General features: G+C 37.0%; 1 protein-coding gene across 1 annotated transcript in view; it reads right to left on the bottom strand.

Moving 5' to 3' along the window:
• The window catches only part of PDE6C (phosphodiesterase 6C), a 28,388-nt gene extending 8,529 nt beyond the window's left edge, over positions 1-19,859 (bottom strand). The window contains exons 1-15 of the mRNA XM_075757522.1: positions 19,380-19,859; positions 11,213-11,365; positions 11,005-11,094; positions 10,634-10,774; positions 9,991-10,065; positions 9,838-9,902; positions 9,660-9,726; positions 8,840-8,887; positions 8,486-8,635; positions 7,657-7,800; positions 7,505-7,573; positions 3,669-3,815; positions 3,189-3,296; positions 2,972-3,081; positions 245-332 (exon numbers count right to left, since the gene is read on the bottom strand). Coding sequence (XP_075613637.1) covers positions 245-332; positions 2,972-3,081; positions 3,189-3,296; positions 3,669-3,815; positions 7,505-7,573; positions 7,657-7,800; positions 8,486-8,635; positions 8,840-8,887; positions 9,660-9,726; positions 9,838-9,902; positions 9,991-10,065; positions 10,634-10,774; positions 11,005-11,094; positions 11,213-11,365; positions 19,380-19,859 — 1,935 coding nt within the window. The remainder of the gene's footprint in view (positions 1-244; positions 333-2,971; positions 3,082-3,188; positions 3,297-3,668; positions 3,816-7,504; positions 7,574-7,656; positions 7,801-8,485; positions 8,636-8,839; positions 8,888-9,659; positions 9,727-9,837; positions 9,903-9,990; positions 10,066-10,633; positions 10,775-11,004; positions 11,095-11,212; positions 11,366-19,379) is intronic.
• Positions 19,860-26,110: the final 6,251 nt, after the last annotated feature.

Below are 26,110 nucleotides of genomic sequence, written 5' to 3'. Positions count from 1 at the left end.
AGGAGTGTGAGTGAGGCCCAGAGAAAAGCTTTTCTATCTTGAGTGAGTCTATTTCTGGCGGAATTACTGATGTTTCTCGAAAAGTGGACAATGCATAAGAATTTGTCTTAAATTTCAGAATTCTAGCATAATTTCTTAATCTGAACCTAGAGGAATGAACAAGATGTGGTGACATTTGGAACATGATAATTTAATTGGATCTTTTGTGTTGATGAGTGTGAGCAGAAGGTTCATGCAGACATACCTCATCTTGCAATAGGGTTTTACTGTACTCTAGGTGATGCCTTTCTAAAATGGAAGAGCCGTGAAGTTTTGCCAGTGGAGCAGCTGACCTGTTGAAAAAGAAGCAATTCTTTATAATGTTTTTGGTGCAATTTTTTTTATTCAGGATTCAGATTTTTAGGATTTGCATGTTCACTAGCTTAATGTATGTATCTTAACCATTGGTATGATGCAGAGCAAAAAAGAAAAACAAACTTGCTTGCCTTCACTCTCATGACTGAGTAATGATGGAAATTGGAGAGCACTGGGTGTTCAGTGCCCACCAAAGTCAAAGGCATGGTTAGATGTGTCAAAACATGTTTTTTAAAACATGCCTCTATTTTGTCTTGAGCATTCAGTTTTGCTATTTCTTTAATCTACACACCTTCTATGTACCTTAAAAATAGCCTTTATGCATCTTCTAGTATTTATTGAATCCTTGTCTGTCTGTAATGACTGTGGGCCACGTCCCTGTGATTCTAACTTCCTGCAAGTAAGTTAAATCTAAGGTAACACTATAATGGAGTTTAATTCCTCTAGTGCGTTGGACTCCTCCCCTCCCCCAAAAATATCATTTTATGGATTGCGCAAGTTGTGACAGCTCATGTGTGTTCAGTCTTACGACAGAGCTCAAAGTGTTCCTCTGACGTTGGGCTTAGCTTCAGGCAGAGGAAATTCTGTGTCAGACTATGGTAGCGGGAGGGAGAGAGAAGTGTCCTGTCTACGTAGGCTCTGGTAATGGATGTTTGGAAGAGTATATGCCTCCTTTCTTTATTTGGCTAATAACCCCATTCCTCAGATAACCCATGTCGGATTGCTACGTGCTACCTGTATTTTCTGACTTGTGATTAGGACTGTTGTGGTAAAGCCTGATAACTTTTATAAATAGCTTTGCTGCATATGACCTCACATAGAGGGCTTTCAGCTAGGGAAGACCACAGTAGGAAGATCTAAAGCCTCCCTTAAACTTATTTGGTTGAGAGGCAGTCCACTGAATAAGAGTCAGTGTCTGTCATTCTCTCCCTCCTACGTCACCCGGAGAATCCCTGAGAATAATCAGAAAATCCTCTTGCGTCACCACTCCAGCACGCAGACTGAAACACCTCTCCTGGGAGGAGTGTATCCAGGGTCAGAGGAGGAGGATGAATCATTCTGGAGATGCAGCTGGTGAGAAACTGTACTCAGAAAATTCTGATAAACATGTGTCCTGGTTCCAGCTGAGAGGATTGATTTTCTTCATAGTAGCTAGTGTGGGGATACGTTTTAGATTTGTGCTGGAGACAGCATTGATAATATAGAGATGTTTTTGTTCTATGGACTTACTGTTGAGCAGTGTTTACACGGGGCCAAGGCCTTTTCTGCATCTCGCACTGCCCTGCCAGCGGGATGGCTGGGGGTGGACAAGAAGTTGGGAGGAGACACAGACAGGACAGGTGACCCAAACTGACCAAAGGGATATTCCGTACTATATGACGTCATGCTCAGTTTATAAGGAGCTTGGGGGAAGGGGGGGGGGGCGGCGGCGTTCGGAGCAATGGTGTTTGTCTTCCCAAGTAACCGTTACGCGTGACGGAGCCCTGCTTTCCTGGAGATGGCTGAACACCTGCCTGCCCGTGGGAAGTGGTGAATGAATTCCCTGCTTTGCTTTGCTTGTGCGCGCAGCTTTTGCTTTACCTATTAAACTGTCTTTATCTCAACCCACGAGTTTTCTCACTTTAACTTTTCCAATTCTCTTTCCCATCTCAATGGGGGGGAGTGAACGAGCAGCTGCGTGGTGCTCAGCTGCCGGCTGGGGTAAAACCACGACAACATGACATTCTGAGAAACCTGTGTTCTCCAGCTAGCACATAGAAACAAGCTCTAACAGATCACATAAAAGACTAAATGGTAGATTGTTCACTCTAGGAGAAGAGTGGGCATCACCATGATATGTAATGTTGTAATAAAAAGGTAAGTTTGAAACAAAATGAATTAATACACTTTTATAACAAACATCTACTAATTAATATTGTTTCATAACAAACAATGGAAAAATCATAAAGAAATCCTTTAGAATATTTTCCCAGAACAAAAAGGAGCATGAATTGCAAAGCTTAACCTCATTTTGTGTAATTTACTGGCATGTGAACCCATTGGCAAAACACAAACTCTTTAGCTCAGAATCCTGTATAACACGAGGAGATTACACCTCAGAAAAGGACCTACGTCAGTCAATAAACTGAATGGTGGGGGAACAACTGAGCTAGTCAAATTGAACAGTAGAAAACAGAGAAAAATAATGTATCTTAAATTCTCTCCCTCTAAACTGGCCCTTGTCTATATCGCATCCTGAATCCCTCTCCAGAAAAGTACTTATGCCTTGTCTTGAAAAAAAGTAATTCAGTTAGGGATTTTAATTTACTTTTCTCATTTCCTTGTGGCCTCATGTGCATGAGGCTCTGCAACAATCCAAACATTGCAAGACCTTAGTCTCTGTTAAAAATGAACCACAGCTACAGGCAATCCTTCTAAGATTCTGCTTTTGCATTTTGTCTTTGCTTTTCAGCTGTCATGACAAATGCTCTGAGGCAGAAATCTTCTATAGAGTAAATGTTCATACATGCCAGATGAATATGGAATATATACTCAAATTTTTGCAAGTTTTGACGTGTTTTTTTTCATTTGCCACTAAAAATACTACATATCCATGTATTTGAGCATCTGTACTTACTTCATCTGATACAAGTTATTGGTTCCTCTGTGGTCAATGTCATGGCAGAAAGCAGCAGCAACCATGGCAAAGGCTTCTAGATCAGTATAGTATTTCTTTATTTTGCCTGTCTGTAAAAGAAGACAGCCAATTCTGAGTGTGTACCTTCCTGAATTTTCCAGTTAGAACTGAAAGGAAAACTAAATAATGAATGTAGGGTTAATATTAGCAACATTACCATCAGCAGAGTAAACATTGTTTGTCCCACATTGAATCCATGTCGCCAGTTATGGTAAGTGATATCTCGATAACCCTTCCGGACTGTGTACATCCATCTTGTAAGGACCTATTATGAACAAAAGTGATTAAGACTGTGCTGATGGAATTCCTATAAAATTTCTGGAATATACTATTAAATTACTGTAATAATGTGCAAATTCTATGAAAAAAATTGCTTTTCATTGAATTAAACATAGAAACAGCAAATTGTTTTTATGTAAATGCATGTTGATTTAATTCCTTCCATAGCTCACGCAATTTCAGGATTAGTTTTAAGTCTTTATGACAAATGTGCAAATGTTTAATTAAGAATGGAAGATTTTTACCCATACCACTAATATTTTAATATTGCCTACTTCTATATTAAAGTACCTACAGTCAGCTGTTGGGGTTTTTTTCTATCTTAAAATAAATAGAAACAAGACAAAATAAATCAGACCTCAGCTGGGACTTTGAACTTTTCAACAACATTTATCTCAAAGAACAGTCGTATTCCACAAGTTATCAGGCCATGCTCTGTAACGGGAAAGTCACTGAAGCGGAATTCATACAGTTCTAAATCTTTTGGATCCGGTAATTCTTCTTTCTGTTAGGAAAAGTCAAAAACACAAGGGTTTTTCTGACAAGAACAAAGCTGGGAAAACTTTTTTGTTTTCTTTTCTGACTTCAGTAGAAACATTGCCTAAGGACAGTATGCTTAGTAGTATATCTTCAAAGGCCTCAGGCTTCAGTACAAACTAGTGTGTATTAAGTTATAAAACACAATCGTGATACTGCTGGCTTTCTTCTCAAAGAGGATAGGTAAAAATCTTGGCCAGATGGTGTTTCTTCCTCCTCTGAATTCCAACACAATCTGTTGTGACCATCTCAACATATCCTTAGTTCAGAAATCTCAGGCCTTGGAATTTTTCCTCCCTTGTATAAAATCCTGTGATTGTCCTGCTTTTAGCCTGGTGTCAAGGCTGCAGTTCATCTTTTTCACAACCAAAATTATTCTTGTTAAATTTTGTTCTTCCCTTTTGGATCTTATAAATAGTGGTGAATATAGTGACCAAAACCAACCTATATCTAGAACAAAATATTTTTTACTTTTATGGTAGAATAAAGTATAACAACAACATCTTTTTTAATAACAGAGGGCTTGCTTGCATGCCTACCTACCCATAGCTTTGTCTTCTCATGGAGAGACTGTAGGCAAGCAAAGATACCTGTATATTTTTTAACTTCTGGAGTGCTGGTGGTTTGTTTCTGCTCTACAGCTCACTCTCAAAATTAGTTTGTCTCCTGTGATAGTGTCTCTATGTTTGTGATAGCCTATATACAGTTAATAGACAAACCTGTAAGAGAAGCTCTGCATGACCTGACAACGTGCACTTGCAGCCCAGAAAGCCAACTATATCCTGGGCTGCATCACAAGAAGCATGACCAGCAGGTTGATGGAAGTGATTCTGCCCCTCTACGCCACTCTTGTGAGACCCCACCTAGAGTACTGAGTGTTGTACTGGGGTCCCAAGTGCAAGAAAAGCATGGTGCTGTTGGAGCAAGTCCAGAGGAGACTACGAAGATGATTAGAGGGTTGGAGCGCTTCTCTTATGAGGACAGGCTGAGAGAGTTGGGGTTGTTCAGCCTGGAGAAGAGAAGGCTCCAGGGAGACCTTATAGCAGCCTTCCAGTACCTGAAGGGGCCTACAGGAAAGCTGGAGAGGGACTGTTCACAAGGGCAGGGAGTGATAGGACAAGGGGTAATGGCTCTAAGCTGAAGGAGGGTAGATTTAGATTAGATATAAGGAAGAAATTCTTCCCTGTGAGGGTGGTGAGGCACCAGAACACGTTGCCTAGAGAAGCTGTGGATGCCCCCTCCCTGGAAGTGTTCAAGGCCAGGTTGGATGGAGCTTTGGGCTACCTGGTCTAGTGGAGGCTGTCCCTGCCCATGGCAGGGGGGTTGGAACTAGATGATCTTTAAGGTCTCTTCCAAGCCAAACCATTTTGTGATTCTATGATTTGGAGCATGAAAAATGGGCTGGAAAATCCTACAACATCAGATACAAAAATTCACAAATCTTATTTGTGTTCTCGTTTGTCTGCTTGTAGTAGATTCTTGACTGCTTGGCTCTTGAATCATCTCAGTATATCCATAAAGTAAAAATTGTTACAATGCTTAAATGTACAAAGCATATAGTATTCATGGTTATTATGGCTTACTTCAAATCCCTTAGAACCATTTACTTTCTAGTGCTGTAGTTGGTGGCAATTATGTCCTAGTCATTGCCTTTCTGTAGTTTACAATGGTCTATTCTGAACAATCCTGGCCACTGATGAAAATGAGGGATCATTCCAGAAGTAGTGGACTGTATAAGTGCATAGTCCTTTCCCCATATACTAATTTTCATTGGAAGCTGTCTGGATGCCATTCAGGGATTTTTCTCTCTGAAGGGCAGATACAGAGCTTAGGCCAGCTCTTCCTTGTACTGAAGAACCTCCATAAAGCATATACCAAATTCTAAAATGCAGAGGATATAAAAGTTAAGAAGCCTGTATTAAATTTAAATTGCCTATTTTGTATATATCATATTGATTCACATTGAATACTGGTAATAGCAGTATTAGTGAACTGTTCTATAACACTTTTCATCTGTATAGCCCAATGCTTAGGGAGAGCAGTATTATATTTTAAAGGATGCACCCTGTTCTAAACAAGAATTAATTCAGAGAATTCTGATGCAACACAAAAAATAGATTATATGATCACAATTACTCTCTTCCTCCGTAGTAGTCTATAAATTATCTCGATTTTACAGATAAGGAAAAAAGATGACCAAATGTATGCATATATTTCAAAGAATAAGGCTGAACATCCATGCAAAGGTATTTCCTTCTCCCTGGGATTTTCCCTGATATCTACTCTGATCTGAGGTCAAGGACAAGGAAACCTGGAGCAGTGGTGTTTTAAGACCCATTACTTTGTGAATCATCAGATCTAGAAACACCTGCTTTATCCCATTAGCTATCTGGGATTCCAGGTCTTATAATAGGATAAAGCATTTGCACGTAGCCTTGGCAGTACAGAAGATACTAGACCTTTGAATTTGTGACTCCACAATGTGGAAAGAACTCATTTTAATTGCTTTTTGGAGATGTAAAAATTCATACCAGTATTATGTTTTTACATTTGGAGCCTGTACCATAATGATCACTTGTTCCTCTACCAGTAGACAGATTTTATAATATTTATCTACTAATTTTTGCAATTCTTCATGCAACTAAATTAAATTTACTTCAAAAGGCATGTGATGCTACACACAGTCCATATTGATGTTTTTTGGTTTCACCACTTGTAAGCTGCGTGAGCTTTTGTGGGAGCCAATAAAACCTTACACCATTGCATTCTAGCATGCACATGTACATAACTAAAAATAGTTTAATGAGATCTTTTCCCTGTGGCTATGTCTACATTAGCAAATGTGGTGTAGTAAGAAGAAATAATTGAAGTGGTTGGTACTGGAAGTCAACAGATTTGTGTGTATTTGATGGAGGTTTTTTTCAGCCTACCTCTGTTTTGATCCATTAACCCTGGGAGTTTATTCAGTGTTTTCCTGGAGCACATCTTTGAGTTTTTTTTCAGATAAAGTAAGCCAGTGCATGTGCTCCAGGACTGCTCCACAAGAAAAAAAAAAAAAAAAACAAAACAAAAATGAAGTGTACTAAGTGAGGACAAACAGGAGTTTTCCTCCAAAAAGGCACTCCCTTTTTAGATTGAAATACTAAGGCAGCCAGAGGACTGCACAGTCTGGAAAAGAAAGTGACTCATCTGCCTAAGGAAATGCAGGAAAATTAATCTGAAAGTAGGTTACTTCCACTGGACACTCCTACATGTGTTCTCTTGCTCAGAATGGAAGTGACCTTACATCAAGGTCCCTTCTTTTATTTTCAAAATTAAATAAATTGAATTATAGGTATAGCACTGTCCCCCTGGATATTTAAAGAAGTTAAACACTTTAACTGTTAATTCATATGAAGATTTCTGTATAACTCTGACTATCCAAGTTTGTTGACACATATTTACAACAGAGTGTTTCCCTGTAGGTAACAGTGGGGTCTGCATGTGGAAGAATCAAAGAGGTTGAAGATGTATTATTAAATCAAATCCATCTAGCTTGTGGAACAGATAGGTAATATCAATTGTATTAATCAGGATTTGGCTATATACAACTTTTTCTAAGGACACATTACTATCTGATATAAACACGCTGCTAGAATTTTCAGTTTAATGACTTACCAAAATCCTGATAAGATCCTTTTGATCACATTCTTCTATACTATTTACATTTAATTTCTCCTTGTATTTCTAAAAATGAAAATGAGTAAGAAATTCAGGTTTTGTGCAGCAAATTTCCTATTATAATTTTGCAACTGTGGACAGAAACTTACCAGTATAGATTCAACTTCAGAGGGGGTGGCCTTTGTCTGGTACATAAGCATTTCCTGAGCAATGTCTTTCCTGTTTTCAAGCTTGTTCATTTTGTCATAAGTGTCAGTATTTAAAACAGACCACCCCAGGAACTGTGTGAGAGTCTGGAACAAAGCCAAGCAAAGTGGAGAAGACACCATGACAGTAAAATTAAACTGACAATTTGAACTTACTTAAACTCCAGTTTCTGGTAGTGGCCTTTGAAAAGCAATGCATAACTCTACTTGTTAGAGGCCTTTACTTTCCATCAACAGTTTCTTTTAGCACCTCACAGCTTGTAATGACATTGTTTGTCTCAATCTGGTAATTAAAGGCTTATATTCCCATTTCGTATATAGGACTTTGAGACTTATGAAGCTTAAGTTAGCTGAGTGGACTTGGATACACTGTGTAGCAACTTATGTTGCCCAAGTGCATGTGATCATGAACGCTCTGGGAACTCCCATGATCACAGGTACAATATCCATTGGCAAGCAGCACGCCATACCTGCATACCCACTGCTAATCAGGAGATGCTGACCATCACTAAAAATTCAAATGATTAAAAATAAAATTATATCTGACTTTTGTTTATTATTGGAATGTAAATGATCTCTCATAAATTTTCAGGTTTATAAAGGGAAATAAAATTTCTGATTCTTAAGAAACTGTAGTGAAGAAGATAGATATTTGCTTAGATGTTGATATAGCCTATTTGAAAATTTTTAGACATTTTAAAATTACTTTTTACAATAATATTTTTATTAACATCATATGTCTCCTTGAAGCCTCTAATCCTATTAAGCTTACTTCAATGATCTGTTCATCATACTCATCAAAAGGTTTTCCATCTTTCCTGTTGTAAAATGTTGCAACTCCCACAATTTCTTCTTTTTTGTTGACAATAGGCAATGACAGAACATTTTTGATAACCCATCCAGTCTCATCCACTGGTCCTTTCTGTAGGAAAAGCAAAGAACAGGAAATGTTGTGAATTTCTTTGAAAGAAGTAATACATTTATCGATATAGGGAATGTAACACCAAGACCCATGCATCATAAACAAAGGAGCAATTATTTATGTAATCAACTGTATAACTAATTGGTTGAAAGAATTAGCATATTTTTCTACAGTATCTATAATTAATAACATTACTGGAATTACCTGAAATGTGAAATATTCATCTGCTGGTGCATTCATCATGTTACAAATCTGCAGCATAAAGAGAAGGACACATCGTTTAAATGGAATATAATGTGCACCAAAACTTGGCCTGATATTTTAAAAATGCATATTTATTTTCTAAGCTAACAACAGTGAGCACCCTAGCAGGCTACAGAAATTAAAACTGTTCCTATTAAATTATATGTGGTTATTCTAACAGACATCATTCTGGAGTGCTTGTAGCAAAGTCACTCATGTGTCAGGTCTCAGAATACATAAACATAATTGTTAAGCAGATCACTTCCAGTTTAAAATGGCGGGGGGTGGGGGGGATGGGTGTCATAGAAATAACTGAGTACTAATGGCTCTGTCCTTACTGCTGTTAAAAATGCCATAGGATTACTAATAACTGTCATACATCACAGCTATGAATTGTGTATCTTGTCAATGCAAGAAGAGATAAGAAAAAAAAGAAAATTTTAAAGCTGTGTATATGATGATTTTCTTTCTTTGACATTTTGTTATGAGACTTAACACACCTGGAAAGTGACATCAGACACACACATTATTCCTCTGCTATCACCACAATCAGAGGGAAATTTTCCCAATGTTTTGGCTGTTTGTGCTGAGGGCTTGTCTTCATCCAGACTACTGATTCACATGCTGTCACTGGGAACCAATGACACTGGAAGCAGCATGGTATTTTTGTAGAGGTTTTTGGTCAAAGAGGGAGGTTTGGTTTTTGTTTTTTTTTTTTTTGTTCAATCAGAAGAACTGCATGAACTAAAACTTTTAGGTTTTACTTTTCCTATATACTTACAAATCCATTTTCAGCAACGTATGTTGGCAGTCCACTGGCAAGACACCAGTGATCTGCTGGAGGTGACCTTTAGAGAGAGAATGAAATTAAATTATTTATACAATACAGACATGTTGTTATTCTATCCCAGCAATATATCTAATTACCCTACATTCGCAGGCTGCCAATGAATACTCACGGAATGACTTTGATTTCTTCTTTTCCATGTAAAATATAGTCAATAATCTTATAAAAGTTGACTTCCTAAATAAAAAGAGAAAAACATGTAGGTGACCTGTACAACCTCAGTGTTAAAATTAAGATTCATAAAAAGGAAAATTAATATCCTTACTCGTCCATCAGGTGTCTTGGGGCCTTTATAAGGCTCGGCCTCCCCCAGCCGGATTGGCCACTCATCATAGAACTCCTGAGAAAATGTTACACAGGGTTTAGCAAAAGGGGAAAAAAACCCAAAACCACAGTTCTGTGTTCATAAATAACATGACATCTGTGGATAGCAATTTTATTTTTGCTTCTCCATAGCTGTACTATGGTCACATTTCAGACAATATTAAGAAAAAAATTGTTAAATACATTCCAGGCAAGAAATATTGGCCAGTAAATTGCAGGCTTATCTGAAGCTTATCTCTGGATGGTTGTACAGTTAATTGTTGTTTTAGAAGGCAGGTATTAATAAAGCAATAATCAGACCTGCACTTCTCTCTTCTACCCTTTCTCACATGGAATAATTAATATGAAAAATTATTTCAGAATTAGCCCTTATTTTTATTGTTGTTGTATCCTTTGCCATGCTTATATTTTCATGTAATTTTTGTAATGTGGTTAGATTTTACATAAATGATCTCAAAGAGTTAGAAAGCATGGTAACATTCTGTCTTGGAGAGACATACACTAGAAATATGCAGAACAAATTAATTAGAAGGATGTATTTTATAACTTAAAGTTAGGAGTAGCACAGGCAAAATGATTGTTACCTTCTCTTTAGTCATGTCCAGCAGACCAACAGAGTATCTTTCGCAATTCAAATACATTCGAATAGTGTACAGTGCTTTGTGAAACTGCCGCTCTATATCTGTTAGCTCTTCAAATACTTTGTTGGCAGACCACAAAAGCATCTATTTACAACAAAAAAGAAAGAGGGTAAATGTTCACAACAGTAAGAAAACATAAACATATGAATTCTAGAAATTTCAGAATAAAATGATAAGGTACGTTACTATTATCAAATTAAAAAATTAAATAGATGCTATCCTTACTTCAATAAGCTTGCAAGAATATAAGATAGTGGGAATAATAATGGTTTCACATGAAGACAAAGTATTATCATTAACAAATTCTTCTATACCTGACTTCTTCGGGTTTCAATATTGTAGAGGTACGTCGTATGATGATTTTTTAGGACCAAAGATACAAAATTGAGGTATTTTTTAAAGACCTAAAAATGACAAAGAGCAAAAATAAGACAAAAGTATCAAATCAAGAGACAGATTCACGCAAACTACTTGTTGAACTAACAAACAACTGTACTGTTGTGTAACATTTGAGGTTATTACCTCTTCATCCTCTTTTGTGAACTCGGTGGCATTTAATTTGTTGAGTGCCATCACAACAGCAAGCACCTCTTTACCCTGCACAATTGGAGTTGCCAACATATTGATTGTTGTATAGCCAGTTTTTTTGTCCAGAAAGTCAGAAAAATGGTTGTTCTGAAAGAAAAGGGAGGGAAAACCCCCAAAAAAACCACAAATGAAAACATAGAAATTAGTTACCATGCCAAGAGCAAATGATAATTTCATTTGATAATTTCTGTTTGCAATGCTATGAACACGGTTTCACAGTGCAGTAGGTTTATACTCGCAAAACACCATTATCATTATTTAACCCAATCTTGCATAGTTATATGTACAAGCTTAACTTAGGGTGTAGGACTAGGTGGATCAGGACACAGACCTGCTTTTGTTGGGTGTGTGATCCTGTGGGAATGAGACCAAGTGACTAATGAATGAGCCACAACTAACCACCCCACCAATTTCATCCCTGAAAGCAAGGGATGAGGAGGATTTAGTAAAAGCTACTCTTCTCATTATTTTAGGTAAAATAAATCAAAGAAATTCTTGGTGTTTTCTTTGAAACGTTTTAGTGTTCTCTTTAATTAAAACAAAGGATTTGAAATTTGGCAGGGAAATCTGTTTGTCAAGGGTTGTGGGGTTTTATGTTCTTACAATAATACATCTAAATGAGCTGAATTATGATTTGGGGGGTTTAAATCTGTCAATATGTGATACTGAGCAGCGATGTGGTTCTACTAAGCAGCTAAAATAGCCAGGCTTTGTCTTCACTGAGCCTTTTCCATCCCCTTGCATCTGCCACTTCTAACAAGTCAGTGCTCAAACAACTTTTTCAGAGAGATGAGCACTCAAGTCCTGGTCTACAGTCAGTGGCAGATTCTTCCTGAATTTCCTATAACACACCTTCTTCTGATTTCTCAAGGTGATGAGTGGTTGGTGCTAAATGAGAACGTCAAGAGGTGGTGAGCAGCCTGGTAAACAGGGGAGATTGGATAACATTCTAACACCATGGATATGAATGGCAGCCGGCCAGAGAGAGGCCAGAGGAGTCCTGTTTTAAGGACATCCACCTAGAACCAAGACTCCCAAACCTTACCAATCCCCTGCTGTTAGCAAATATTTGTGAACCCACTTGTAAAGTGACTGTGTGTCTACCCACAGACCTGATACATATCACTGCTGTTAATTACTGCATTATCTTAGGCAGCCAAGATCTGTGTGGTGGATCTCAAGGTCTCATCCTTGCTAATGGACTGGAGAATGTTGCAGGATGCCACATGATGGAATTTCTGCTTTCATAAATTATACCCAAAGCTACTTAAACAAACAAACAAACAAACAAACAAGCTTTTTCAAGGTTGTAAAATCAAGTATGAATAAGCTAGGAAATGCCAGAACGAAGATTATTTGTCTACTGTTTGGATCTTTCCTCTTAATTTCTTTCTTCCCCCTCTTCTCTCTTCAGCAATTGTTTCTGGTATATGTTGATTTTATAGCATACACAATCCTGAGAAGGTAAACTGGATTTTATTATGTGTTCAAAATGTTAGGGTTGTTTCTTTCCTTCAGTTCTTCATAGTCTTTAGACAGCCCATCTTTTATATTTGCTTTTTACATTTCCTTCTAGGACTGCATGTCCCTGAAAGGAATTATACGTGTGGAAGTAACTCAGAAATGTCTTTTTTACATTTACTGACTGAGCTGTCTTACAGCGAATTGCTTCCCTTAAGGACAACCTGTGCCACCCCCATAAATGCAATTCAGAAGAATAAAAGTAACCAATGTGTTTTCTCTGTAATTCAATGTATCAGGTTGTATTTGGGTCCCTGGAAAGTGTAGCCAGTTCTGAATATAACATTCAGGTGAAGAGGGGATGTTTTCTTTATTTCTGCCAAATTTTCTCTGAGTTGTTGTTTTCTGGTTTTCTGGGAGAAAGGTATAGGGATATCTCACTTAACAGACATACGGGGAAAATGCCAGTCAATCTCTCTCTTCTATGTAAGAATCAAATACTGTCCTGCAGTCTGCTAAACAAGTATGTTATTCCATGGAAATATTTTATTTTCTCTGAGATGATCTACCTACTGACACAACCATTCTGCTTTTGGGTGTGGTTTTGGGGTTCAGTAACAATTTCTGAATCTCTGACTGTTTTAGTGATTCAAAATAAAGTAAATCAGAATGTGACCCTGTTTTGTAGTCCCTCCACTGCATGAAGACCACCTAGCACAATGGCAAAGCCCAAGTTCCTGGTTTTAGAGTGCTGTATGCTGCTATGAGGGAATAAGCAAAAATTTCAGACATTCATGGATTTCTGAATACTTAAAAGGGACCTGTATACCCCAAGTGAGCTGAATTGGCAGAACACAGCTGCTGAGTCTTTATTTGTTTAATAACTCCAGACTGAAGCAGTGGTGTTCAGAAGTGTTCAGAAGAAGCACTTTGGTCATACAAATTTTGCAGAGGATAGGAAAATTTTAAAGAATGCAAGTCTGTGTTAATAAACAAAAAGTGCAGTAACCTCAAGCCATCCCGAGTTGTGCCTAGATAGTGCAATGCAGAAAGATATAAATACCTCGTAACACATTGGCAGCAGTCGCACAGCATATACAAAGACTCCTATTGCACATGATTTGCATATCCAAGCAAAAATTTGTGCTTAGATTTAGGCTTTTCATTATTGAATATTTTGCACGTAATTGCTAGGAGTTATGAAGCCTTTATTTCCAAACAAGGTTTTAAAATATTTTCTCTTGAGAACATAAGCTCCTTTTGTTTTCAAAGAAAATAACTTTTCACAATATCTGGGAGATCATGTTTATAGACAAATAAGGCAGAAATATCCTCTGCAGTACCAGAGCCAGAAGAGCATCTTGGTGCTCCCATGAATATATGAATCTGGACACTTAGTTTATTTGAGCCTGATCTTCTGAATCCAACCATCTTTCAGAGCAAGGTTTGAACTTTCAGCTCTCAGTTAAATCATAAAATAAGCTTTTAAAAAAAAATCGAGGGAAAGGCGATTTCTTGATAACTTCCTAGCTGTAGTAAATTTGCAAGCATTTTCTACTAGCTCCATTTAAAGCTAAGATACCTAGCCATTTACTGTACAATGATCAGTTCTGTAGACATATGTCATCAGTCTGATTCAAAACCAAAACCAATTAGCTAAATAAGTTGGCTATTCATTAGGCCGCACTCAAAAAATCATGTATTGTCAGGGATATAAGACAACTACATTTTGACATGTAACTCACTAGCATTGCAGAACAAATTGACTTTGGTATCTTCAAGATCACTAGAGTTTGGAAACTGAATCAAGCAGAAATTAATATATATTTAACAGCATTTGGGGGTTGAACTTCTCAGTTATATCACTGAAATATCTGCTTGTTGTTTGCCATATTTAGTGGCTATTTTGCAACTTTTTGAAATTGAATCTGTATTATATTGTTTTAAGTATTTTTTCACAGAAAACAAGAAAATTAGTCTAACAGGGAGCCTTTAATTTCAATTTTTAATGTTTATTTTTTCTTCAATTTTGTGAGCTTTCCTCTTTAGACACAAGTTAATTCAAGGAAATAATGAAAGGTTTGGGGTTTTCTTCTGGAAGCACGATTAATAGAAATCTGTTCCTGTGTTAAAATATTTTCTTGTAAGTTGACTGAATCTTTGTCTTTATAACAGATTGGAACACAGTTCCACTTTTGCAGTCAATATTTACTATATTGAGTGTGAGTTTATGACAATCTGGTTTTTATTATCAAGATGATAAGATAAAATGGAGGAGCAGACATTAACATTTGCAATGCAAGTTCTTCCCAGGTAAAAGGCAACCTCTCCATTTTTTCCCCATTTTTGATTTATCTTAGGATTGTTTCTTTCAATTCTCATTACTTTCCAGACATTTAGGAAGGCAGTACTTCTGTAGCATCGTCTATCTTTGCTTTCATTTCTTCTCATCTTAACAACTCTGAGTTTACTTCTCAAGACCTTCCCTCTAAAATTACTTTACCAATCTTCTTCTGGCTTTTGAAGCTTTTTTTAACATATGTTAAAAAAATGTCAATATGTTGGACATTTGGGTTTCTTCTCCAAAATCACATTGTTAGGGGACTAGCAGAACATGAGTTAAGAACTGAGACATCTTATTAGCAAGTGACTACCCTGCTGCCAGCTCCACCACAAAGTGACTCCATTCTTTCCATTTTCAGGACAACCAGTTATGTCATTTACCATCTTGCTCTCCCCTGCTTCATATTTTTGACATGGATGAACCTGATTCCAGCAATGTCTTCCTGCCCTAGGAGGGAGTCTAAGACTACTGTCTGGTCCAGGACCACTGCTGTGTGTTACCAGAGCAACTGTTTACACCCATCAGCTGGACAACAGTTCCATGTCCAGGTTTCCTCACTGCTGCATGGGAATTTGAACCACTGAGCTGCAAAACCATGCTTTGCTTTGCACTTTTCTCTCCTCTCTTCAAATAATCTTTAATTTATGTTACAATTTGGTGTAGATTCAAGAAAAGGAATGGACTGTCTCTTCTTCCTTGTTCCAAGCTCAGACAGCCTGGAGTCTGGGGACCAGCACATTGCCATGAATCTGAAACTCCTGTCACTTCAGACAGGCCTGGGATTAAAGTCTTTCCCAACCTTTCATTAAAGAGAAGTAGAGCTCCCAGAAAAAGAAGACTCATGCAAACTGAAGCTGGATCAGTTTACAAAGGGATGATACCAGTGCTTGCAACTTGAAGATGTGTTTAAGTTGTTTTATATCATAGGATTCCAGTGGATAAATTAGGTGCCACAATGTTTAGTGCTCTGAGTTGGCAGCACCAGAATCTCTCCACACTCTGTTGTTTCTTCACTTCACTGCAGGTTGTGGATTCCAGTGCAAGATCTCTAAAAATGAGGGCTTGTTATTTCAGCATCAGAACATTTCAATGCCTTTAGGGATCTAATCCAAAAACCTTCACTTCTTCTGAAGCATTTTTTCACCATTTATCTTATTTTATACTCTATTATTACCGGGAATATTTTCTTGAGTTTCCAATCCTCATTTAAATCTTTGTCTGCAAATATCTCTGCATTAAAAGGAATAATGCAATAATTTAAATACATGATGGATTAAAACAAATATATATAGTCTTTATTATTGGTTCTTACAGGCTGAGAATACGAGATCTTGATTCCTCAGAAGACATGCTCCTTTTTTAACTATTTCTTGGTTCTTAGTTTTATTTGGAAACAATGCCTTAGCAAAAGATGTAAGGTAATTGTACTCTTCTTTATCATATTGTCTGTGTTATGAGTTAATATTAATAGACATATCAAATTTTATGCAGTCTATTATTTTACTTTGGAATTTTCGAGTCACATACTCTGCAAAACCCTGGGAATAATGTGAGGCAAATTATTAGGGTAGTGGTCCTGCCTGGCCTCCTGTTTGTCACTACAATTTAATCTTGGATTAAACACTATTAGCTCTTGCAGTCAACAGGTCCATAATCTTGGGGGGGGGGCGGGGGTAGACTGTTCTGGCTACTAAGTTAATTACGGAAGGTCTGTATCTTTTCCTCTGCTTTTCTTTTCTGAAGCATTAGCCAGGATGAGGAACTTCCTCACGTTTATTGGTACCTTTCCAGGTTGAAGAAGGAGATAATCCCTAAAGAACTGGCTACTAGCACTAAAAGTGGAGTCTTGTGGTTTTTCAATGATTTATTGCTGTTGTGATCTTTGGTTATATTCACTCTTGTTATAAGGAGTGGTGACTGAAGCATGAGAATGTCTCACTGTGAGTTTGTCAATGCTGTCATGTACTTAAGACTTAAAAAACACTATGCTGTTTGGATATGGATTGTGTCAACAATAGAAAGTGGCTAAACATGACATCTTTAAAGTACTATAGCCATCTAGAATTAATCATCATGTATTCTGTATTCTGGCAAGGCAGTAGGGGCAAAATTCCTCTCTGGTTCAAGTCTGCTTGTCATTTTTTGCTCAGGATTTGGGTAGCAGTCAATCTAGGTTGACTGAAGTGCATACAAAGTGATCTGAAAAATAATTAGCCTTTCAAAAACGTGATAAAGGCTTCAGTGGGTGCCTATTTCTGCCACCATAGGCTAATTATATTCCTGAAATGTTACTGACTGAAGCTGCAGTTCTGGGTTCCTTACAGAGATAAAGATTCTGGTGACATTAGTGGGAGCTTTGCCTGTGTGAGGAGTGTAGATTTGGACACTTGACTTTTTTTACAAATAGAGTGGAAATGGTGACAATTTTCAGACCTTCAAGGTTGTTGTGGTTTTTTTGGTTTTGTTTTTTTTTTAATAACAAATCTTGGTCCCAGAGAAGTCTCTGGCAGTTTAGCAAATCACTTATAAAATTTAAATGTTTTCATGACATTTTGTTACCAAATGTAGATTAATGGCACCATGGTTTAACTGCATTTTTAAGTGTGGGCCTAATGGCACAGACCTCAGTAATCCTAAGGAAGTAAATGGATGCCTAAGATTACCTTAGTATGAATAATAGCTGGATAGATATTCAGCCAACATGAATTAATTTATGAGTGCAAAATTTATACCTAGCAGGATTAGATGGACAGAAAGTTTCTCTTATTTAAGCATATTCAAATTACATTTGTCACAAAATTTTGAACAAATCCCATTGCAAACACAGAAATAATTGGGCAGCCCTGCTCTGGGCACCTTTCACATAATGATATTAAGGAGCAGTGTGATGTCTCATAGAAGGCACATCTTTCCTGATCCTCGTGATCTTTTCTCATGTAATCAGCCTTCTGAATTTAGCAGGATTATCCTTCAATCTCCCCATGTGGTGGTAAGTCAGATGCTTCTTGTCAGAACAGCAGCCATTGAAAAAAAAACATCTTAGTGGTCAGTTAAAAATCAACTGATTTGTTTTCTCAAACCAGTCATTCTTTTCTTTGCTCCCATGATTCCTGCTTACATCTGAGGTAGTTTACTATATATTGGAATGCTCTTTTCACATATATATACACATTTTCATTTGTTTCTGAGCTTTAAATTAGCCCTTTATTTCTTTATGCCTGCCAACTTTTAACATGATAAAATACATTACATTTTGTTTGCCTCCTGGGAAACATAAACAATTGCATTGTATAAAGTTTTTTATTATTTATTTATTTATTTATTTATTTATTATTTACATTGAGCTTAGGACACTGAGGTGGTTTCCATCTCTAAAATGGCTCAGAATTTTAAACTGACTGTATAGGAAATACTGAGAAGCCAGACTGTCATCTTGGTTAATTATCTTACCACCATTTTATTATGCTGAGCTTTTCCACATATATGACTAGAAAGAGATGAAGATGTCACCATTTGATAATATAAAGTTAGCTATTTTTAAAGAAATCTAAAACAATCAAAGCACATTCATGTTTCCCCATGTATTTCTGAGCAGCTTCTAAAGTAGTTCTTATTCATGTATGTTTAATTTCTGTTAGGTCACTCATCATTTTAATTAACATTTGTAATAATCCTTATCAGCACCATAACTAAAGAAGGTGATTCTGTGCAAATTCAAGAGGAACTTTGAAAATGTCAGAGCAGCTCTGACTCATTAATTTTCTTCTATAGATGGCTCCGAACAAAAGCCCTGAATCTGCACATACTTAAAATTTGGAGCCATTTTAAATTCAAAACCAGACTTGAAACTGAACATACATGCTGAAATCATCTTCATCTGGCTTTATTCACCTACTTATAAAGAAGCATCCTCATTACAAAAGCGGCAAATTAATTATATTCAGAGATGCACATATGGCAGCACAGAACGATAAGGGAGAACACTTGCAAGTCCATGCTGGAAAACAGAATAGGAGTCTGCCTTGTTCAACAGAAATAAAAGTACTTATTGTTCTCTATTAATCTAGTATTCTCCTCCATTATTGTAGTAAATTACATTACAACTGTTGTGCAAGGATACTGGAAATACCTCACTAGGCTACGTGATGTGGTTCTACTGGATTTTAAGCATACTCTGCCGCTGCTTTTCTCATGCTTTTGGTCTGTTTTTTTGAAGAATGACTGTACCACAAGCCCTGTGCAGGAAGCTGAGTAAGCAAATGTACAGAAACGCATTTCCTAAGAGAAGTCACTTACCTTTTTCACATCAGGTATATTAAAAAACTTCTTGGTATGAGCAACCCATCCCGCTATCCCGATATCCAGAGGAAAAACAGTCTCATTGTCTGGATTAACCAAATTCTCCTCAAAGCTGGAAGTTGGAGTGACATTAAGGAGCCTGGTGGCTACCTCTGGAATACCATTTCGGGAACGACAAACAAACATACTACACCGATCAGCTGCCAGCAGCTGTGCCAGCCTCTGCAGGGCCTTGTGCACTATCTTTTCCATAGTGCCTCCTTCATCCTGGATTTCTGTTAGCAGCTCAAAAAGTATGTTACACTCCTCCAGACGGGACATGTCTTTGAAGCTGACTCCTTCCTTCACATCTCCAGGGCTGACTTTAAAGATACTTCCCAGGACTTCTGCCCGCATTTTTCGGTCGAAATACTCCTTGGCAAACTGGGGGTTGTTCTCCAAGTATTTTTCAACGGCATCTTTATTTACCTCACCCATTTTTGCTGGATTGTTTTAGGATTTCTTTTAGAACTGCATCACCATCAAAGCAGGAGTGGTAGCAAGAAGTCCTAACTTCATCCTAGTAAGAAAATGGTACTTTGTACATATTGTATAGCTCACAGACATAGTACATTCACCTTCTTCCGTGGCTTCCAAACCTTCTGAAACTCTTGAGATATGACAGAAGGCACTGGCTTAGCATCTTCTTAGTGTGAGATCTTGGAGACTGCTAATTAAAGAGATGTCAGGACACTAAACCCCTGAGTATTCTTAGCTCATAAATCCTAAGGGAATCATTTTATCATTTTAAACTAACCAGTTAATTCTTAGACCTTATAAAATTGTTTGATGTGTAGATATGTATACCCGTATGTTACCTCTGTCATTCACAGCATATGTATTGTACTGTACACACAGACGTTTCCATTGAAACTTAATGCGAAGAATGCCACTTAGATACTTAGCCCACATTATACACATGCACAGATGTACACACGTGTATTTGTGAGAGGTACTTAAGGGGAGGGAACCAGAATGTTACTGAGAAAATTTTAAAATTGCAAAATTTAGTTTTCCTTGAAATAGTCAGGAGATGATCAACATCGGATTACTAAAAGTAAATAATCATGAAGCTATACATGCATAAAATGAGTGAAATCCTAAAGACCTTACAAAAGTCTGAGCTTGTTCAAGTGATTTACCCAGGTGAAGATGGAGTAAAAGAATAAGAATTTGACTCAGCACAGCCAGATTCAACTTAAATATATTTTTTTCAAAAATAGCCTAAAGGAAAGAATAAAATCAGAAAATGGCTTGGATTCAAATTGAGTTCAGGAGACAGTGAAATTTTTACTCTATAAGCATAAATAACCTTACAGGGTCCTGCAAGTAATGTGTAGCTTCTTCTATGCCTTCTTCAGAAAAAGTGGGAGTTTTCTGCTCTCTCAGAAAAATAGTTATATCTGATAGAAATTGGGCAAAGAGGGAATCTCGAGTCTGGTTGTAGCTTTATAAAATGTTTGAAGCTTCCTACTATCAGAAGTGCAGCATTACTCACATGAATGGAAAAGGAATGATGAAAACTGTGTTGAATTTTAGGAGCAAACACCCCAGGGCTACATGAGTGAGAAGGCTGAGTTTAAGTTGAGTGCCAACTATGACAACAAATGATCTGTGTTCATTGAAACAGATCTAGATTTCAGCACAGTAGGAAGGCTGCAATACAATTCATCTTATTTCTGTTTGTGGTATTCATATTGAAAGAATTTCTTGATGTAAGGAAAATAGACCATATACCCTTTGGCAATTCTTAATTTTAAAAGAGTATATTGTCAAAGTACAACTTTGTCTGTCTGCCAGAGGCAGCAGTGTGTCAACATCTGTTTTTATCAACAGATCTAAAAGAATCACCATGGGCAACTGACACTGATCCTCTGTGCACAAAGAACAGGTCAGTGATTGGTGTGTAATGGCAGCTAACTCAGTACGTTAGTTTTCCCTCAGACTGTGATATGAAATGCTGTGTAAGACACTAATTTTTGCCAGACTGCAGTTGCCAGAAAGATTTAAAAATGCATATGAAAATCAGCACAGTATGGACACATTCTGTGGTTCCTTTTTTCTGGTTGGGTTACTTCCCCAAGCAGCCTGAGGGGCAGCACAGGACTCCCGTTGGAGAGCATATGAGGATGCAGCATGTTCTTTACAGGTGTGAGCTGGTGATACCAACTTTGTGGCAGGACTGTGCAACTGCAGCACTGCAAGATGTTCTCACTATTGTATACATGTAAGGTTCACAAGAAAACAGCAGAGGAAATCCACATACATCTTAGTCTTTGAATATTTTTTTTCATAATTTGATCAATACATATAAAAGCAATAGAGACTTGAAAATAATTTTATATGTTTATATGTTTTATAGAGTAAAATTATTTCTCTTCATCTGTTATCTTCCTAATTTGTAGCTCAATACTTTTCATGCTGCTCTTTAAAAAAGAGGATGTTGAAGAGGTCCAGTGAAATTGTGCAAAGGAATAGTAATTTTTTTTGCATTACTTGTTCAGTCATATTTTCTTACTGACTTTGGAACATTCTACATAGTAGTTTCTTTGAAGTCGAAAGGGTCCGTAGAGGGTCTGTCTCATGCCCAGTGAAAACATTCTAGAAAATGATCTTCTGTATAAGATTTACACATTCATCTTTATCGCATGTGTGAAACAAGCATTTACAAGCATTAGTTATTCTTTATATTGTGATTACATTAATTCTATGAAATAGAGCGACGTGTCATTCTCTGGAGGGAGAGTACATGGAGAGGCAACCTGATAGATTCACACTGGTTTTTGTTTGTTTGGGGTTGGGATGGGGGGGTGGGTGAGGTGGGTGTTTTGGTTTGGTTTTTTTTGAGGGGGTAACATTTTGTAAGCTAACAATTTTATTATCATGTGTGCCCAATTTTTTCAGTATGCAAGACCACTTAAAACGCTTACCTTGGTTCCACCAAATCTCCCTCATGCCCAGCTTTTTTTACACATGATAAATTTGTACTATGAGATAACAATTAAAGATCATATTTTATTTAGGCACTACTCTAAGGTAATAAGTCTTTCTTTGTAACAAAAGATTTGAGATGTAGCTGGGTTGTCCTATAATAATTCTTAAATCATCAAACAATTATCTTTTTTTTTCTTCCTAATTCAGATTTGCTCTTGCAGTTGCACTCTTGGTCTGTAAAGTGTTTGTGAAATGACACTGACAGAAGTATCAGAAACCAATAGAAGTTTTTTGTAAATTTTATGTTTGGAAGACAGTTAAGTTGGCTGTTTTCCAATAATTGCTGTATTAGTCATGTTATATTTCATTGTGAACTCTACATACTTATTGATTAACCATGAATAATTAAAGCAAAACAAGAAATTGAAGTCATTTGATAGAAATAAAACTGTAGCGTGGTACATAAATGTACCTTACATTTATGGAAGTCCTCATTTTAGAGTTAGGAAAATACAATGTATTTGTATTGATGCTTTTTTGTTTTTCTCATATTAGTATTTTAATGATTTTTTTAAATTAGACCATTTAAACATTTTGAAGCACTAGCATTGTAATGAATTTTAATGTTTCTGTGCTGGAATAAGACATCTGTTTTCTGTTCCATCTCCCTTACTCTCCCTATTTTCCACACTGTTGAACATTTTATCTTTACTGATGCTAATTCACATTTATATTTAAGTTTATTATAAGAAACTATACCAAAAATTATTTCACATTTGTGGCACTTTCAAACACGATTTTGCTGTCATCTTCTCTAGCAATTTTTTAATAAGATCACCTATTAAGAAAATACACTTTAATGTAAGACCCATTCTATGCATGGAGGTTTAATATTTGAAACTAACCTCGCACAGTCATTTTCACTGTGCTTTTAAAGGCAAAAATAATATGCATTTGGCTTTGAATCTTTTCCATGCTGAGGTGGTTTGATTTAAAAATATAATGAGCTTGATGCTATATTTTCCAAATTGTTTTAATTTCAGACAATACTAGAAATAGGTTTGCTTTACGATTTTAATACATATGATATCATTTGCCTTTGATGTTCACAGTTACTACAGAAATCAAACTATTTATGTAGTAGTTCTTTGTAGCAGACCGTTCCTGAGCCCTTGTGATACATGGAAACTCCTAAGAAGGATAACTGACAGACATGGTTATTTAAATAGATTCAAGCAGCATGTAAATGTCAAAGGTATTTACAAGGTTTCCCAGTTCAGCTCAGTGTTTGTATCTGAGCGTCTCTGTCCATCTTGACAGCAGTTAATGTGGTTCGTGCCAGTTTTTGGCACCGAAATGTTTTGGTGTCACTGATCTGGTATGTTTTGGGGTCCTTTATAAAAAGCCTCAACTGTTACGTTTCTTTTAAAATAATTTTCTGTCCCTTTTCTTACAAAAGTAATCTTAAAAATGCAACACTAAAGATAGTGAGTTAGCTGCTTTTTCCATATTGCTGCAAATTTTCATGGTCCCTTAAAACTACCAATGATTATCTTTGGGGGTTCATGAAATAAGTAGTCAACAGAGATTTTAGCCTCTAGGGGAGAGTTCCTGAAGTAAATGGCCAGTCTAGCTGAGGCGGTTAACCTGGGTTGCCAAAGGTACTGTAGCTTTGACCATGAGCATCGGTTTCTTGGTAGTTTGGGATGCATTTTAGTATATGGACTGAGCAAAGAACAGCAGCCTTTTAATTTCATCAACTCTCACATTTACTCCCTGGTGATCTTAGGTTACCAGACCATTTTTTATTACTGACAATATTACTCAGCACTGCTGAGAAGGGTCTGACTCCGCCTTCCTCATACCCTCCTGCCAGATATTTATACACTTAATAAGATACCCCCAAGCCCTCTTTTCAGGCTGAACACTCCCAGCTCTTTCAGTCTCTCTTTTTGTCAGATTCTCTTATTGCTCAATGATCTTCATGGCTCTTTGCTGGACTCGCTCCAGTATGTCTGTGTCTTTCATCATTCATAGTTTAAAGCTCTCCTTTACATCTTTGTTTCAAGTTGTTTCCATTCTAGTAATACATCTAGAAAAACATTTCTGTTCAGAATCACAATCCTTGCAAACGTTTGCCAAAGAGATTAAAGGTACCATTTTAAACTAGGTTTGTTTAAACACTGTTTTTTATAGAGAGTTCAGTGTAAATTTAGTCCTTAAGCAGAATGTCATGTCATTAACTTACAAAAACAGGTAATTCACAGGCTGGCATGGTGCAAAAGCCAATCTTTTCAATTCCATTCTGTCCCTGACCTCTGTACTCAGACTGCCACCAAGGGGAACAGTCGTATTGGTGACAGTGTACATAGTTGTCCTTCACAAAGTACAGGGAGCTCCTTGGCTCAGCTCGTACCATTTGTTGTCGCTTGTTAATACGTGTCTGGTTCCACAGGGCAGTGGCTACACTTGAATCCACTGCTCTGTGCACACAGCAGTCATTCACTTCCTTGCAAATTCTGTCTCTAAGAGTTTAATGGATACCCATGTTTGTGAATGGCACTCTATAAATAATTAAAAAAAGTAACAAGACAGCAAGAAGTCTTTCAATCTATATGCAGTCTGGCTGGAAATGGATGCTCTGTTTCCTATTACCAGTTCTTTGAGCCAGCTTTCTCCTAAGAGCTAAACTTATTCTTGTGACCATAAATAAATTTCTAGTTCTTTTAATATTTAAATCTTTAAAGTTGCAGTGTTGAAAATGTTTTAAATAGTGATTTGACTCTCATTTCTTCCTTTTTATTACAAAGTCATAAATGAAACTAAAATAACTCCTACAATGGAAACTTTTTTCTGCCATTTTCTTTGAAAATCTGACCTTTTCAGTGTATTTTCTGTTGCTATTCCTAATGGAAAATATTGTAGAATTTTACAGGCTATTAATGTAAAAAAAATTTTCAGTCACAGAATGACTGCCAGAAGTTAGCCCCTTTTTTATGACCTCTTGGCAAAATTCAAAGGTAGAAGACTTTTTTCCCCTTCAATCAAATACAGCTCCAAAAAATACGTACTGACTTTTAAAAAACTTTCTGTAATATTCAAAATATGCTGCCAGCTTCAAACATTGGAATGGGAAGTCATATATGAAATTTATCAAGCTTGGTGTTGAACTTAGCACAAGTTTTGTAAACGTATGCTTTACATTAGAGGTTATTTGCACGTTTATGTGTTATCAAATTTTAATAATTCTTTTAAATTTAATTGTCTGAGCTTTCCCTGAACCCAGCACTCATCTGATGCCATTGACTTGATCTATGTACATTGCTCTCAGAATCAATTGAAATCCTGACCCAAATTCTGTTTCTTTCAGTTTGCCTGAGAAGTACAGCTCTGCAAGGGGTATATCCAGGTTCCAAAGATCTGGATGAGGATCACTCGCTGGCATCATTTCTCAACCAAACCCATAGCCCAAGTCAATCCAAATGATGATTAACTGAGGCAGAGTTTACACTGTTTATGAGTTTACATAGTTGTGCTGGCATAGCTACATCTGTTAGGACTGAGAAAAAATTCACCCTTGAATTGCCATAACAAGGCTAGTCTGCAGGCAACCTTCCGTCCCTCCTCCATTACAGTCCCGATCTAGACATAACTGACTTAACAGGGGAGTCAAGCTAAAAAGCTTGTCTCATTGAACCAAAGAAGTGGTTTAGCTGTATCTGCGAAAGGACTTCACTAATGTAAACTGTCTCTCA

This window comes from Balearica regulorum, chromosome 7 (genome assembly GCF_011004875.1).
Source record: "Balearica regulorum gibbericeps isolate bBalReg1 chromosome 7, bBalReg1.pri, whole genome shotgun sequence".
Lineage (NCBI taxonomy): Eukaryota > Metazoa > Chordata > Aves > Gruiformes > Gruidae > Balearica > Balearica regulorum.
The sequence above is the reverse complement of the archived record's forward strand: the minus strand, read 5'-3'. Positions and strand labels throughout refer to the sequence as shown.